Consider the following 13,779-nt stretch of genomic DNA (forward strand, 5'->3'; position numbering starts at 1 on the left):
AAAGACTAAGGAATTTGTGCGGGATGAAATGCAAAGTTTTACTCGAGCCAAACTGTAACTGAGTGTGACTGAGCACCAAAAAATTATAATCATTCAACTATCTAGATAAAGGATTATCAGATTGCTAGCCACTTAACAGTCAAGAGGGATGATTTCTTCTCGGTGAACAGCCAGCATTTTACTGCCAAAAAAAAATCTCAGGAACATACAATTTTCACCACAACTACCACCATGAGAGCTCATGGTTATGCTCAACATATGCATCAATACAGCCTGAGCCTCCTGTGATCAAAACCAATGTCACATGGAAATCTTCCAAGAAGCCACACACAAATATTATAGATATGTGGACACTTTTGGTTTTACATTTTGTAACTTTTTATTTTTTACATATAAGTCAAGTCATTAACACAATGTCTTTTGACTTGTGCATAAAAAATAAAAAAAAGTCACTTTATAAGTACAGCTGAAGATTTTGGGTTGAACTTATTAATATAGATTGAATATAAGGATTTTAAAAATTACAGAAGGAATATTTAAATAAATATAATCTTATCGCACTGCATCTGTGCCTGATTTTTATTTAAAATAACTATTTAAAAAAAACAATGACCTTGTCAAAAAACTTGACCTTGCCAATATTTGAAAGTGACCAGTGTAGATGTGCATTCCACTATTTAAATGTGCTTCATGCTGGGTGGTTCTTTGCCTTCACGTCAGGCAATAAACCCATGTAATGCACACCCACCATTGGATGGATGAAAAGATAGATAAATCACTGGATCATCCCTTACTTACATAAACTACTGTATTTAAAGGCTATGCATACCGATTGCACCCGGTTTCATAAAAACTGCTGCCATCAGTCAAGATTTCGTGATAAACACGAAGCAATCATGGTTACGATGAAAGAGCTTCGGAAAGTTCTCTAGAAAATTATTACCAAGGAAAAATGTTAAAAAAGATACAGAGCCATACCAAAGACCAAATAAATTTGATGATACACAGATGGAAACTTCGTAAAGTCACAACTAAACATTCTTGGGCAGGTGACATGCAAAATTTCACAATCAAGATTCGCACACAGACTAATGATAAGGGGGGAAAAATATATATAAATTAAAAATTTTATAAAGTACAGCCAACAGTCATTTGAAAGGAGCAGCAGGATAATCTAAAAGCAGCAAGAACAACAACTGCACAAAAACAACAATAAACTGCACCGAATCCTTTACATTTGTTTATTTATAAAAATTCTGAACACTTTTCGTTCGATATACTCTGGTCAAATGAACAAAACTGAAACTCTTTGGTAATAATTTAGCTTGTCATGTCTGGAGGGGGAAAAATGGATTGTGTAACTGTGTGTGCAGTTCAAGTGATTGCACTGGAAGAATATATTTTTTTAAGTGTCAAAATACCTATTTATAGTTTCAACTGAAATAAATGAAGCAACTACATTGCACTTTATAAAATAGTGAAAAGTTAGCTTGATGAGTTGATATAGAAACAATCAGTACTGTTTACAGCTACACAATTAATCAGTGAAAGAGATAATCACATGGCCTGCGGTGATGAAAGCTAATTGTTCAGCTGGGCCTTAATTTCACTAATCTATTCATCTGGGCTGATAAAGCACATGAAGAAACCCTGAAACTGATTCAATCACAGCTGGTATCAAGAACTCAACCAGGGACAAAAAAAAAAAAGCACAAGTAGAGTAGCGCTGAAATCTCATCTACTTAGCATCTAATCGGGATTGTGCTCTGTAACTGCATTTTGCACATTTGATAAGATGCTCTGATTGGATTGGGTGCAGGACAGGGGACATTTTTTTCCTACAAAACTTCTCTGCAGTTTGATAAGAAGAAAAAAGAAAAAGCCTTCTTTGTCACAAACAATACAGCAGACTAAAACTCTTTGCTTCTTATATACCAGAATGCATGTTCAGCCAGGATATAGTGCATCCAGAGCAGAGGGGGTTAAGAGCTTTGATCAAAGGACCTGCTTGGCAGTGCTGGGGCTTGAACCCTCAACCTTTTGACCAGTAAATGTTTAAGCATTGAGCCACCACAGCCCTAGTCATTGACTTTAAAAAGATGCTGGGGTCTGCTATTAGGTCTGGAAACAATGCTTTTTTAAACTGCAACCAGGTACAGGACAATGAAATAATTCTTTTCACAGGACCTCAGACTGTATGCTGTGGCTGCGGCTCACTCACCGTTCCATCAGGCATCATCCGTAGACAGGAACCAAAATCGGCCAGGCGGATGTGGCCGTTCATATCGAGGAGCACGTTGTCAGGCTTAATATCCCTGAGAAAGAAGACGACAGATGTTATAGCACAAAACAATACCTGTTCAAGCCTTTTAAAGAAAGTGTGAAGAACACAGTTCTCGGGACTAATCCGATCTTCACTCTATCGTTTCTTACAGGTGATACAGAACCATGATGTCAAAGCAAAGGAAATGCCTGGTATAAACATTCATATTAGGTCCACATTGTTTATTAGTCAAATTGTTTCTTCATGGCTGGTACAAATAACCATGGAAGATACGAAAAAAGTTGGGACGCTCTGTAAAATGTAAGTAAAAACAAAATGCAATGCTTTGCAAATTTCAGAAGTCCATATTCTATTCACAATAAAACAAAAATCAACTGTTCAAACTAAGAATATACACCAATCAGGCATAACATTATGACCACCTGCCTAATATTGTGTTGATCCCCCTTTTGCTGCCAAAACAGTCCTGACCTGTCAATCATTAACAACATTACCTTCATCAGCTACAGGAGCTCGTTTGTTGGATCGGACCACATGGACCAGTCTTCACTCCCCACATGCATCAGTTCACCACTGTTCCTTCCTTGGACCATTTTTTATTTATTTTTTGTATACTACTAACCACTGCAGACCAGGAACATACCACAAGAGCTGCAGTTTTAAAGATTTGGCCCTCGTCAAACTCACTTAAATCCTTACGCTTGCCCATTTTCCCTGCTTCTAACACGTCAACTTTGGGGACAAAATGTCCACATGCTGCCTAATGTATCCAATTCACTAACGGGTGCCATGATAAACAGATAATCAGGGTTATTCACGTCACCGGTCATAATGTTACAATGTCAGAATGTTATGCCTGATCTGTGTGTACCATTTTAAGGACAAAATAAGGCTATTTTTAATGTGAAAGTCTTTTACAGTGTCCCAACTTTTTTGGATTTGGAGTTTTATATTTGGTGAGCAGTATACTAATACTGGATAAGGCCTCCCTTTACTCTCAAAACAGCTTCAGTTACTTAGATCATTGATTCCACACAACGTTGGAAATGTTGGTGCTGGAATTAGCCATTAAAAGATATAATATCAAAAGACCAGTTTTACTTAACGTTCCTGTTTATTATTTTATCAACTACAAAAATATTTTTTTAAGAGCCAAAGTGACACATGGACAAGTCTCTATAAACCAGTTAGTAAATAACTGTAACCATGTTTTTGACTGGGAACATTTGGGTAAATGTCACCATGACGTCGCTCATAATGAAACAAATATAGTAAGACCTTTATGACTAGTTGGGCTCTGACTACTCTTTCCTGAAACATGATACCAGGTGAAGTTCATCCTTTTTGTTGTCACTGGCGCTAGAAATGGTGCGAATGCTGTTAGTGCTTCAGGAAGCAGCACATAGCTGCCGAGCCCTCGTGGGGTAGGAAGGAAAAGGGGCTCTGCTGGACAGGATAGCTGTCCTGTACACGTTATGCACAACGGGTAAGACAGGAAAAGCCCTCTGCACCGCCACGGACCAGTGCCATCTGTGGCTTTTTCATTACTCTGTGGAGTTGGACATGCAGTGCCTACATGTGCGAGCACAGGGATTCCTGTATCTACACACACATTTGTATAAACGGAGCAAACCGTTGACTTGCTAAGCATTATAGTGGTGGACAGTAAGGAAGTAAATGTAACGTGTTACTGTATTTAAGTAGCTATTTTGCGTATCTGTACTTTACTGAAGTATTTATAACTTCACTAGAGTTCAAGTTCAAATATCGGACTTTTGCTCAACTCCATTTTGCAAAATCAGTCGTTCCTTTTAATTCATGAGTGGATAAAAACTTGACAGCAAGCCACCAATCAGGGTCGAGCGTGTGCGCCGTTTTAAACTTGTTTTGATTGTCGCTTGGTGGTATCTACTTATCACCATCATACAGTTCAGCGTCAGTTCAACAGCAAGCAGAACATTTTGAGAGGAAGAATTAATGAAAGAATCTCCTGACTTGAACTCGCCAAGATTTCTATTAATAGACTGGTGTGCTGAGAGCAACAGTGTCTTCACATAAACGGAGTTGATTAATAAAAAGTCTAGTGACAAAAATGACAATAAAACATTATAACCGTAATAAATTGTAGTACTTTGGATACTTAAGTAGATTTGAAGGCAAATACTATTGTACTTTTACTCAAATAAAAGTTTAAAGAGACACTTTTACTTGAGTTACATTTTACTGAGTGTATCTCAACTTTAACTCAACTACATGGTTGGTCTATTTTGTCCACCACTAAGCACTATAGTGCATGCAAACCGGTTCTACAAGCAACTGATCTGCATCTTTACAGTATGATGTATTGCTCGTTTTCTCTCTCACACACACACACACCCACCCATTTACCTGTGCACATAATTCTGCTGGTGGATTGAGTGAATAGCAAGAACCATCTCCGCCAGATAGAATTTGGACATGTCCTCGGGCAGTCTGTCCTCAAACTTGCTGAGTAGTGTTAGCAGATCCCCGCCCACATAGTAGTCCATCACCAGGTACTAAAGAACAGGACAATGCGATTCATTTATGAGATGGAGCCTGAAACGAGCTTCGGCAGTGTTGAAAATAACAATAACACCGCTGCGACAGCGCGCGAGTGTCGTTCATCAGTTCAGGCCACGGATTAATTGTGATTATGGACAGATTGAGACACTCACCAGGAAATTATCGTCCTGAAAGGCATAATGCAGGGTCGTGATCCACTGGCAGTCTCCGTTCACCAAAACATCTCTCTCCTCTCGGAAACAGGCAGTCTTTATATATATATATATACATAAAAATTAAAATAAATAAATAACAGTACTGTAGACAAATACAGAGCTATTTTACTTTCTGCTATTCTAGTAAACCTTTGCATGTATGTTAGTGTTACTAGAACCGGGTGGGTTTCCTGACTAGCCACACTGACAAAAGCTCTCCTGATGTGCAAAGCCCAGGGCTACTGTCAAAGCTCATTGTGCTGAAACTAGGTCAAGATGAAGCAGAAAAGCAGAAAAAAAAAAGAGCTATAGACCACAATGAACAGATTTGATCTCAGGCACTGCTCAGGTCCTTGGTAGCATTAGGAGGGCTTAAGGTAAATAAACACATTTTGTTTGCTTCATTGTGTTTCCAAAAGGTGCCATAGAAGTCAGTGTGATTGGGAACTACATTATAATAAAAAATTAAAAGTCTACAAAAGGTGTAAAAAAAAAGGGGGGGCAGGGCTTATACATTACCTCAGCCCTTTTCAGCATCTCCCATTTGTTTAGAATTTTCATAGCGTAAATGCGCTCTGTGTTTTTCATCTTCACCACGGCAACCTAAAGGAGTAGGAAGAAGAAAAAAAAAGGTTGTGGAAGGTTAGCACATGCCTTAAAAAAGTTAATTAGAAGGCAGCCCAATTAAGGGACTAAGAATAATTCGGCATGTTTTCTCATCACTTATTTACATTTGCCCTACTTGGGTTAACACCACTTGGGTAAAGAGGCACTTCATACTGGTACAAAGGAGTGAACGAGCAAGAAACATGGGAAGTGGTCAACAACATAATCACCTGTTAAACACGGTGACAAGGTGAAACATGGTGACAACGAGACAATGGCTGCGTGTGAAGGTGAATAAAGACTTCCTCTCCAGAACAGCATATCGGTGAAAGAAAGGAAGAGACAGGGAGGAGAAAAGGGCTGTCACTGATGTTGTTGGCTTGGAACGGACAGACACACCCTGCATGGATGAGGGCATGTCAGGGAGAGGGATTAACTCTCTGTCTGTGTGTGTGTGTGTGTGTGTGTGTGTGTGTGTGTGTGTGTGTGTGTGTGTGTGTGTGTGTGTGTGTGTGTGTGTGTGTGTTATGACTGACGGCGTGGTGATAACGATACTTCTAAAGCAAAAACAAACAGCGTCACGTTGCTAGGGATATGAATAACCATTGACAGGGAACTGGTGTTTTTTTTTGTCTCTAACTCAGGCGCTTCACTTAGTTGTATACGAGCTTATAGTATAATAAATGTTGCATTTTGATTTCTGATAAGAGAAACTAGCTGCATTTGGGCTCAACCATTTGTGATATTTTCTTTGAGATCATGATTCTTGCAGCTTTTTTGAACACATTTGTGAAAAGAAAAATGACAATTTTTTGAGGAAAAAACAAAACAAATAATAAAACTTTGATTCACTTTGATACCTACGCTGGTTTCCTTTTCATTTTTACATTTACGGCATTTGGGAGATGCCTTTAACCAGAGCGACTTACAACTGAGCGGGGGAGGGTTAAGGGCCTTGCTCAAGGGCCCAGCAGTGGTTGCTCAGTGGTGATTGGATATGAACTTGTGACCTTCCGTTCCAAAGTCCAATGCCTTGACCACTGAGCTACCATGGAAGGACATGCTGCACTCTTGACACTTAAACCACAAAAGTTTTATATGAATTATTAGTTCTTTTTGCTCAATGCAATTTTTTATTCCCTGTTTTCTGCCCAAAACTAGTTTTTTTTTAAGCACTTGTAATACTTGACCCAAAGGCTTTCTGGGTGGCATCTGTAATACAAGACCTCTCTCTATTATAAAACTTATGCATTTGGACTAATGGTACATTACTACTGATAATAGTATAACCTGAAATCACTTATTTATTCCTCACTCGTACAAAATGCTCTGATGCATCCTACGATGAATAAAGCCAATCAACAACAAAAGCACACTGCAAACTCTACTGTCGGAATATCAATAGGAGGAACTTTAGAATCTTCCTACAATACAAATAACCCTAAACCGCTACAGGTGGCGTGAGGACGCTCTTTAAAATTGGGCACACGCAGAAGTGTCTGAGAGCACTCCAGTTCTGTGAGAATAAAGCACCAAGATACGAGGAGCTCCATATTTACTGCATAATGGTATTTTTTTTTTAATACATATATTTATTTCATACACAGTTTATTTGCACTATTCGAGGCATAAACTGCTCTAAAACGAACGATGTGTAATGCCAAAAAAGGGTTTAATATCCTGTAAATGCTTTATTACAGAAAAGTTTTGAGCCAAAACAAACTATTAAAATAGTCAAAAAATGAAATAAAAATGTATTATTATTACTCCTATAATTTTTCCATTCATGATGATCTTGCTCTATGTTTCGCTAGGAAATTTTGAGAGACGGTGTGTGCTGCACATGTCTCACTCAGCCATTCATTCTTTTATATATTTAGCTTTTGTCTAGTAATTATGAATGTAATATTTAGTACACACTAGGGGTGTAACGGTACACAAAATTCACGGTTCGGTTCAATTTCGGTACGGTTTGAGGGAAGAAATGCGAAAAATAAAATTGCTTGTCGTTTTTTTTTTATTACCGCAGTTTACTATTAATAATATTTGTGAACAACAGTTTACATTTTTAAAACAATTTTGAATAAAATTCCTGCGCGGTTACATAATATACAATCTAATTTTATACAAAAAATAAAATCGAATAAATCTGATTAAACAAATACACTTTTTATTATATTGATTCCATTAAGTAATCAATTAAATTAGCAAAAATTATATTGATTAAATAAAATTAAATAAATCGAAAATTTGTATTTAATATTTTACATTTGTTAGACCCCATTTCGGTAACACAGCTGTGTATAAGTGAGTGTTTGACATTTTCTAAATACATGTTCAACTTATTTCAGTTTACTTTAACAAATGGCTTCATTTATTCACTCCCTCGATAAGTGGAATTGTCAGAATTTAAGAGAATTTCTTGAAGCAAACGGTAAATAATTCCATATCGGTGACTGGTGTAAAACCAGAAGTGGTGTGATTTCACGCATGCAAACCAACGCACTACAAATCGCAACCCATGGCATTGTTGTGTTCTAAATAAGAACGCAAAACTAAATAAACCTGCGGTCCGCCACTTAACACGTTCCCGTGGGAACTTGGATTTTAACTATGTATTTGCTAAACGTGCACCGAACCGAAAGCCCTGTACCGAAAAATGTTTGGTGTGAATACGTGTACCGTTACACCCCGTTACACGTATAATATAAAACAGTTACATGGGACAAATTCATTACTTCTCGCTATTCCTGTTATGATGACATTTTCACACAGTTGTTGCATGTTCCACAATTATTCCTACTTTCGCCATTATAATAACCTCCACTCTTCTGAGATGTTTTCCACTAGAGTGTGGTGGTATAAATTGTGTTCATTTAGCCACAAGGGTGTAAGTAAAGTCAGCTACTGATGTAGGTGAGGTGAGGAGGCCTGGGATGCGGTCAGCATTAAAATTCATCCCAAAGGTGTTCAATGGGACTGAGGTTAGAGATCTACAGCATGCTTCTCAAGATTTTCCTCTCCAAAGCATATCTTTAAAAACCTGGCTTTAAACACAATGGGACTGTCAGGCTGGAACAGGTTTGGGTAATGAAGGGAAAATGAAAGGGAAGACTTTATGCTACGGCATCCAAAGACAGCCTATACAGTTGTGAGCCTTCAACTTTGTGGTTACAGTTTGGAGAACCACCTGTCGCTGGTAAGGTCTGGTGTCTCAATATCTTTGTCTATATAGTGTACCTTTACACATTAAGAAAAAGTGCAAAGCATCATGAATGTTCTTGATTGTCTAGAAGAGTGGTAAGGGAATATTCTTAAGGTCAGACAGTCGCTCATATTATAGGTCTAGGTCTTATACATGCTTGAGGAACTGCAAATGGTAAAATTGGGTACTTCCTAGAGACAGGAGATCCTGTAGTGTTTGTAGAGTTATACAGGGTATAAAGGTATAGTTAAAGAGGTATAGTCCATTCCCTTCGCTTTAAAGAAACACCTCACACAGATGTACACACCAGGGCAGATTAAAAACGGTGACCTGAACTGGGAAAGAAGAAAAAAAAAAAAAAAAAAAAAAAACACCCAGGGATACACTGATAACCCAAAGAACGACAGACCAAACAGGTTGAAACACAGTAAAGTAGACGTCACATGTAAAGTATGCAAAAGGTACACTTTTTTGGGGTGGGGGCAAGGGAAGTGTCAATCAAGCACTTACTCTGCATCAGACATCCTCCAAACCCACACCAGATAACTGGCCTCATTACAAAAACAAACCAAACCCAATGTGCTCAGGAGCCATTTCGATTCTTCCTCCCCAAGTGTCTCTTGTCCTCTTTTTATCTCTCCTTTTTTAGACACAGCCAGTTAGCCTGACCTGATTGGAAAGGCGGGGCGCTGTGTAAAAGGAAGGAGCGTGTGGCCACAGTCGAGTTGCGCAGCTGCATGATTGGACAAGTCACTTGCCGTACTTTTGCACAAGGCAGAGGCTTCATGCACAGTCAGCGCGAAGGATCGAACGCTGCAGCTTCTGTGTGCTCTGGCATTTTTTCACTTCAAAAGCAATCGTAACATTCAGCATTTTGCAGAACCAATTAGCGAGAAAAGCTAAATCCAGCAGTGGAATAAAAATGGCTGGGAAGCTCCGGATCAGTATCAGAGTCACAACAATCACTCAGTGTGTACTGACACCATGTATGGGGCTGGGTCTCGAACGTACTTTGACCTTATTATCTAGGACACAAGTGATTCACTGTACAAACCTGATACTAGATAAACATTGCAAAAGAAATAAAGGCTGGCGAGATGCATCACTCCTCAGTTTAGTCTGGCAGCTGAGTATGCACATCAAAGAAAAATCCCAGAGTTTTTCCCTTTGCAGTGTGCTAAAAAACAGGATTTTACAGGCGAAGTGAATGCAAACTTCTCAATGAATATTATAATAAAACTATGTGCTGCAACCATCAGATTTCTTTTACTGATTTCAGAGATTTCTCAAAGAGGACCAGACGTACAGTCAGTGGATTACAATCGACTCCTTTTTTTGGTTTAGTCCTACTTCAAAACCTGATAAAAAAATACACTAAATAAACAAAAGTTTGTGGACCCCTCACCAAGAAATTTGTAGGTGCTTTTTGAACATCACATTCCACATTTATTCCCCATTTACTATTATATTAACCTCCATTCTTCACTTTACAATGTGGTTGTGGAGTTGATCTTCCACTACAACCCATGTAAAACATATCATCATAGAGCAGACTTTGTCATGCTGGAACAGGTTTGGGTCTCCTAGTTCAAGTGAAGTAAAAATGCAATGCTACTACATTGCTATCAACATCCTACACAATTGTGTGTCTCCCTGTTTGTGGTAATAAGTAGGGGGAAGGATCACATATAACGTGTCCAAATACTTTTGTCCGTAGAGTGCACCAATTTAGCTAAAAGCAAACAAATAAATAAGATCACATGAAATGCACCATGAATTCATTTACATTACACTATAATCATGCAGCATATTTAAATATAAACTTTCTTTCGGCTTCTCCCGTTAGGGGTCGCCACAGCGGATCCTCCGCATGTTTGATTTGGCATGTTTTTACGCTGGATGCCCTCCCTAACGCAACCCTCCCCATTTATCCGGGCTTGGGACCGACACTAAGAGTGGCTGGGGTTGTTTCCTGACCGGGGATCGATCCCGGCACGCAGCGGTGAGAGCGCCGCATCCTAACCACTAGACCATCAGGGAACCTCATGCAGCATATTTAAATATTACCGCATAAACATTTTTAATGTCATTTCCACCTAACATGCATTATTTTTCTGTGCAGCTGCTTGCTATTTTCTGGGCAGCATGTGGTACATGTCCAGTGGTTTACAAGGCAAGCAGCACATATAACATAAGAAATATATAAGAATAAGAAATAATAGTGTAAATCGGTGTTCTTCAATTTTCTCACTGCTAGATTAATTTGTGATTATTTAATATTATAAACCAAAACAAAACCACTGGGAAGTCACTTGAGATTTGTCTCTCATATTGTTAGCGTGCTAGGGTTTGGGAGAATAGCAAAACTAGCTAATTGTACTGGCCATGCACCTCACCAGAGGCACAATCTCTCCATTCTTTTCTTCTTCCTTCCAAGTGCTATTTTTCTTTAAAATGTCTCAAAAAAAAAAAAAGAAAAGAAACCACACTTACTTCTTCCATTCTGGAAGAACAATAAAAGCTGATTGAGGGTCGAAACTAAAGTTGTGAGGGGGGACTGAAAAAATGCTGGACCACACACACACACACACACACACACACACACACACACACACACACACACACACACAAGTGATTCGAGGAATCCATCCAACTGTATGTCTAGATTTGTTGTTTAGTGTTGTATTATTATACTATATATTTTTCTTACTGTACTAATTATAATGCTTTACTTTGGGATTAGTAAAGTCTACATTAACCAAGAGGCATAAAATCGAATAAATAATATCTCACAATAGTGAGTACACCCCTCACATTTCAGCAACCATTTTATTATTGATATTTATCTCAAGTGACAATACTATGGAAAAGAAACTTGGATATATTTTAGAGTAGTCAGTGTGCAGCTTGTATAGCATTGTCCTCAGAAAATAAATGGAGGACAGTAAATCTGTACTGCTATACATGCACAGTGTCTACTCTAAAATATATCCAAGTTTAATTTCTATAGTATTGTCCCTGGAGAAAATACTAAACTGGTTGCTGAGATGTAGGGGGGGGTGTACTCACTTTTGTGACATACTGTCAGCAAATCAGTGTTACTTGTTGCTCTATTTCCTGCAGTCGTTCCTGAAATCGGTTTCATCCCTAGTCAGCATGCAGTTTCTGTACATTCACAAACAAACACTAAAGCTTTTAGCAAACTACCACTTCTCACATGCACTTCATACTCTGCTTTCTTTCCCTTTTCCTCTCCTCCTCCTGTAAAGACTTATTCAGAACATTTTTCGGCAGAGGGAGTGGACGGTTTGGCAGCTAGTAAAGTGCACGGGGCGCCGAGTGCTGAGAAGAATCTGGTGTACAATAAAGAATATTCAGCCGTCCTGAATCTCCCTGCTCGAGACTCGTTCAGAAGAGGGATACATCAGTCATGCACAGGAAATGCGGAGACTTATCTGGAAATGCATCCTGTAGTGTTCGAGCGAGAGGAAACGAGTGGCTGGGAGTGGAAGTGAGCGAAGCCTCTCATTCACACACACACACACATTCAGTAGGGTAAACAATATGACACAGTGAGAGTACCAAAAAAAAAATGATGTGGTCTGTAAATGAATAAAACAGTTCCCGTTTTAAGAATTTTTGCAAGTAAACCGAAACCTGTTTCACACGCTGGCCTTGTCCGAACTGTTTATTTTAAGCCATTGTGGTTTTACAATGCGATAAATTCCGATAACTGAAACTGAATTCAGATTCCTCCAGCAGGTCCGAAATTCATTCAAGAGCAGTAATTAATCAGGATTTCAAAAAAAGGAACTGCTTTTCCAGGTAGAAGTGATTAAACCGGTCACCTGAATAACAAAGTTGTTCATTTCAAGTCTCGAGAACGCTTTCATGCGCACAGAAATATCCCTAAAAACAACAACAACCATAATCAACCATCTTTAAACCATAATAAGCCGCATCCTAAACCCAGAAAAGACCACATGCATGACAGAGAGACTGCTAAACACTGCTTGGAGAGAGTGTGTGCTTCACAATGTATTATCTGTGAGGGGAAACACTATTTTTGTAACAGGCTCTCCTTTGAGACGGTATTTACTTCCTGAGCCCTTCCTGAAAGCGGTGCTATCCTGCCCTGCTTCCTGCGCCACTACAGACCCTTGCGCTGTGAAGCGGGAAAGATCTGGGCTGAAGGAATATGAAATCAAGACGTTCCACAGTCTTCCTGTTCAGCATTCAGTAGCATCGGAGGTGTATACTGTATATGGTATATATGGATAAGGAGATTTTATGAGGAAAAAAAAACATCTGAAAGTGCCTTTCACTCTAAACATTGATAATTCCATTGGTCGATGAAGTCCAACTCCTTTCTGCTGCATCATACAGTGTGGACTAGCGGGGCTCGGTCCAACACGTAATCCATCAACAACCGGCTGATTCCAGACATAGCTTTGCACTGGCTGCACGTCATAGGAGTAACAAACAGGCTGAAGTGTGTGAGAGTAAATAATGTAAGCTCGATGCAGAGCGAATATGGTTAACTCATTACAACCATCATTTCCAACAGTTCATTTGAGAAGGAAAATCATTCTCGATACTGTTAAAGCTCAAATGCACAGAAGCTCACTGGGAATGATCGGAACACTGATTTCATGCCTGCTTTCTTTGTCTTACATTTGAAATAAATGTAAATAACAGTGAAAGAATTTTTGTAGGCAAAAATGTTTTGCTTTTATGTGTTTCACCTCTTCCAAAAAAAAAAAAAAGAAAAGGCCACTGTGTAAATGCTGAGCTTTTTGGCAAGAGGATTTAGACTGGAAAAAAAAAAAGAAAAAGTGTGAAATGGTGGAGCAGAGTTTTAATCTGAAGATGTACTGGCGAAGTGTTCGGCTGTTATTTTCAATAAGGCTCGCCGAAAAGGCTAAAACGTGATATGCAGAAAGGCA

At 38.9% G+C, this 13,779-nt stretch overlaps 1 protein-coding gene across 3 annotated transcripts in view; it reads right to left on the reverse strand.

Annotated features, from left to right (window-relative positions):
• The window catches only part of cdc42bpb (CDC42 binding protein kinase beta (DMPK-like)), a 56,729-nt gene that overhangs the window by 25,835 nt on the left and 17,115 nt on the right, over nt 1–13,779 (reverse strand). For all 3 annotated transcript variants that reach the window (XM_046836055.1, XM_046836052.1, XM_046836054.1), the window contains exons 3-6: nt 5,542–5,625; nt 4,981–5,076; nt 4,673–4,821; nt 2,222–2,315 (exon numbers count right to left, since the gene is read on the reverse strand). In XM_046836055.1, coding sequence (XP_046692011.1) covers nt 2,222–2,315; nt 4,673–4,821; nt 4,981–5,076; nt 5,542–5,625 — 423 coding nt within the window. The remainder of the gene's footprint in view (nt 1–2,221; nt 2,316–4,672; nt 4,822–4,980; nt 5,077–5,541; nt 5,626–13,779) is intronic.

This window comes from Silurus meridionalis, chromosome 23 (assembly GCF_014805685.1).
Source record: "Silurus meridionalis isolate SWU-2019-XX chromosome 23, ASM1480568v1, whole genome shotgun sequence".
Lineage (NCBI taxonomy): Eukaryota > Metazoa > Chordata > Actinopteri > Siluriformes > Siluridae > Silurus > Silurus meridionalis.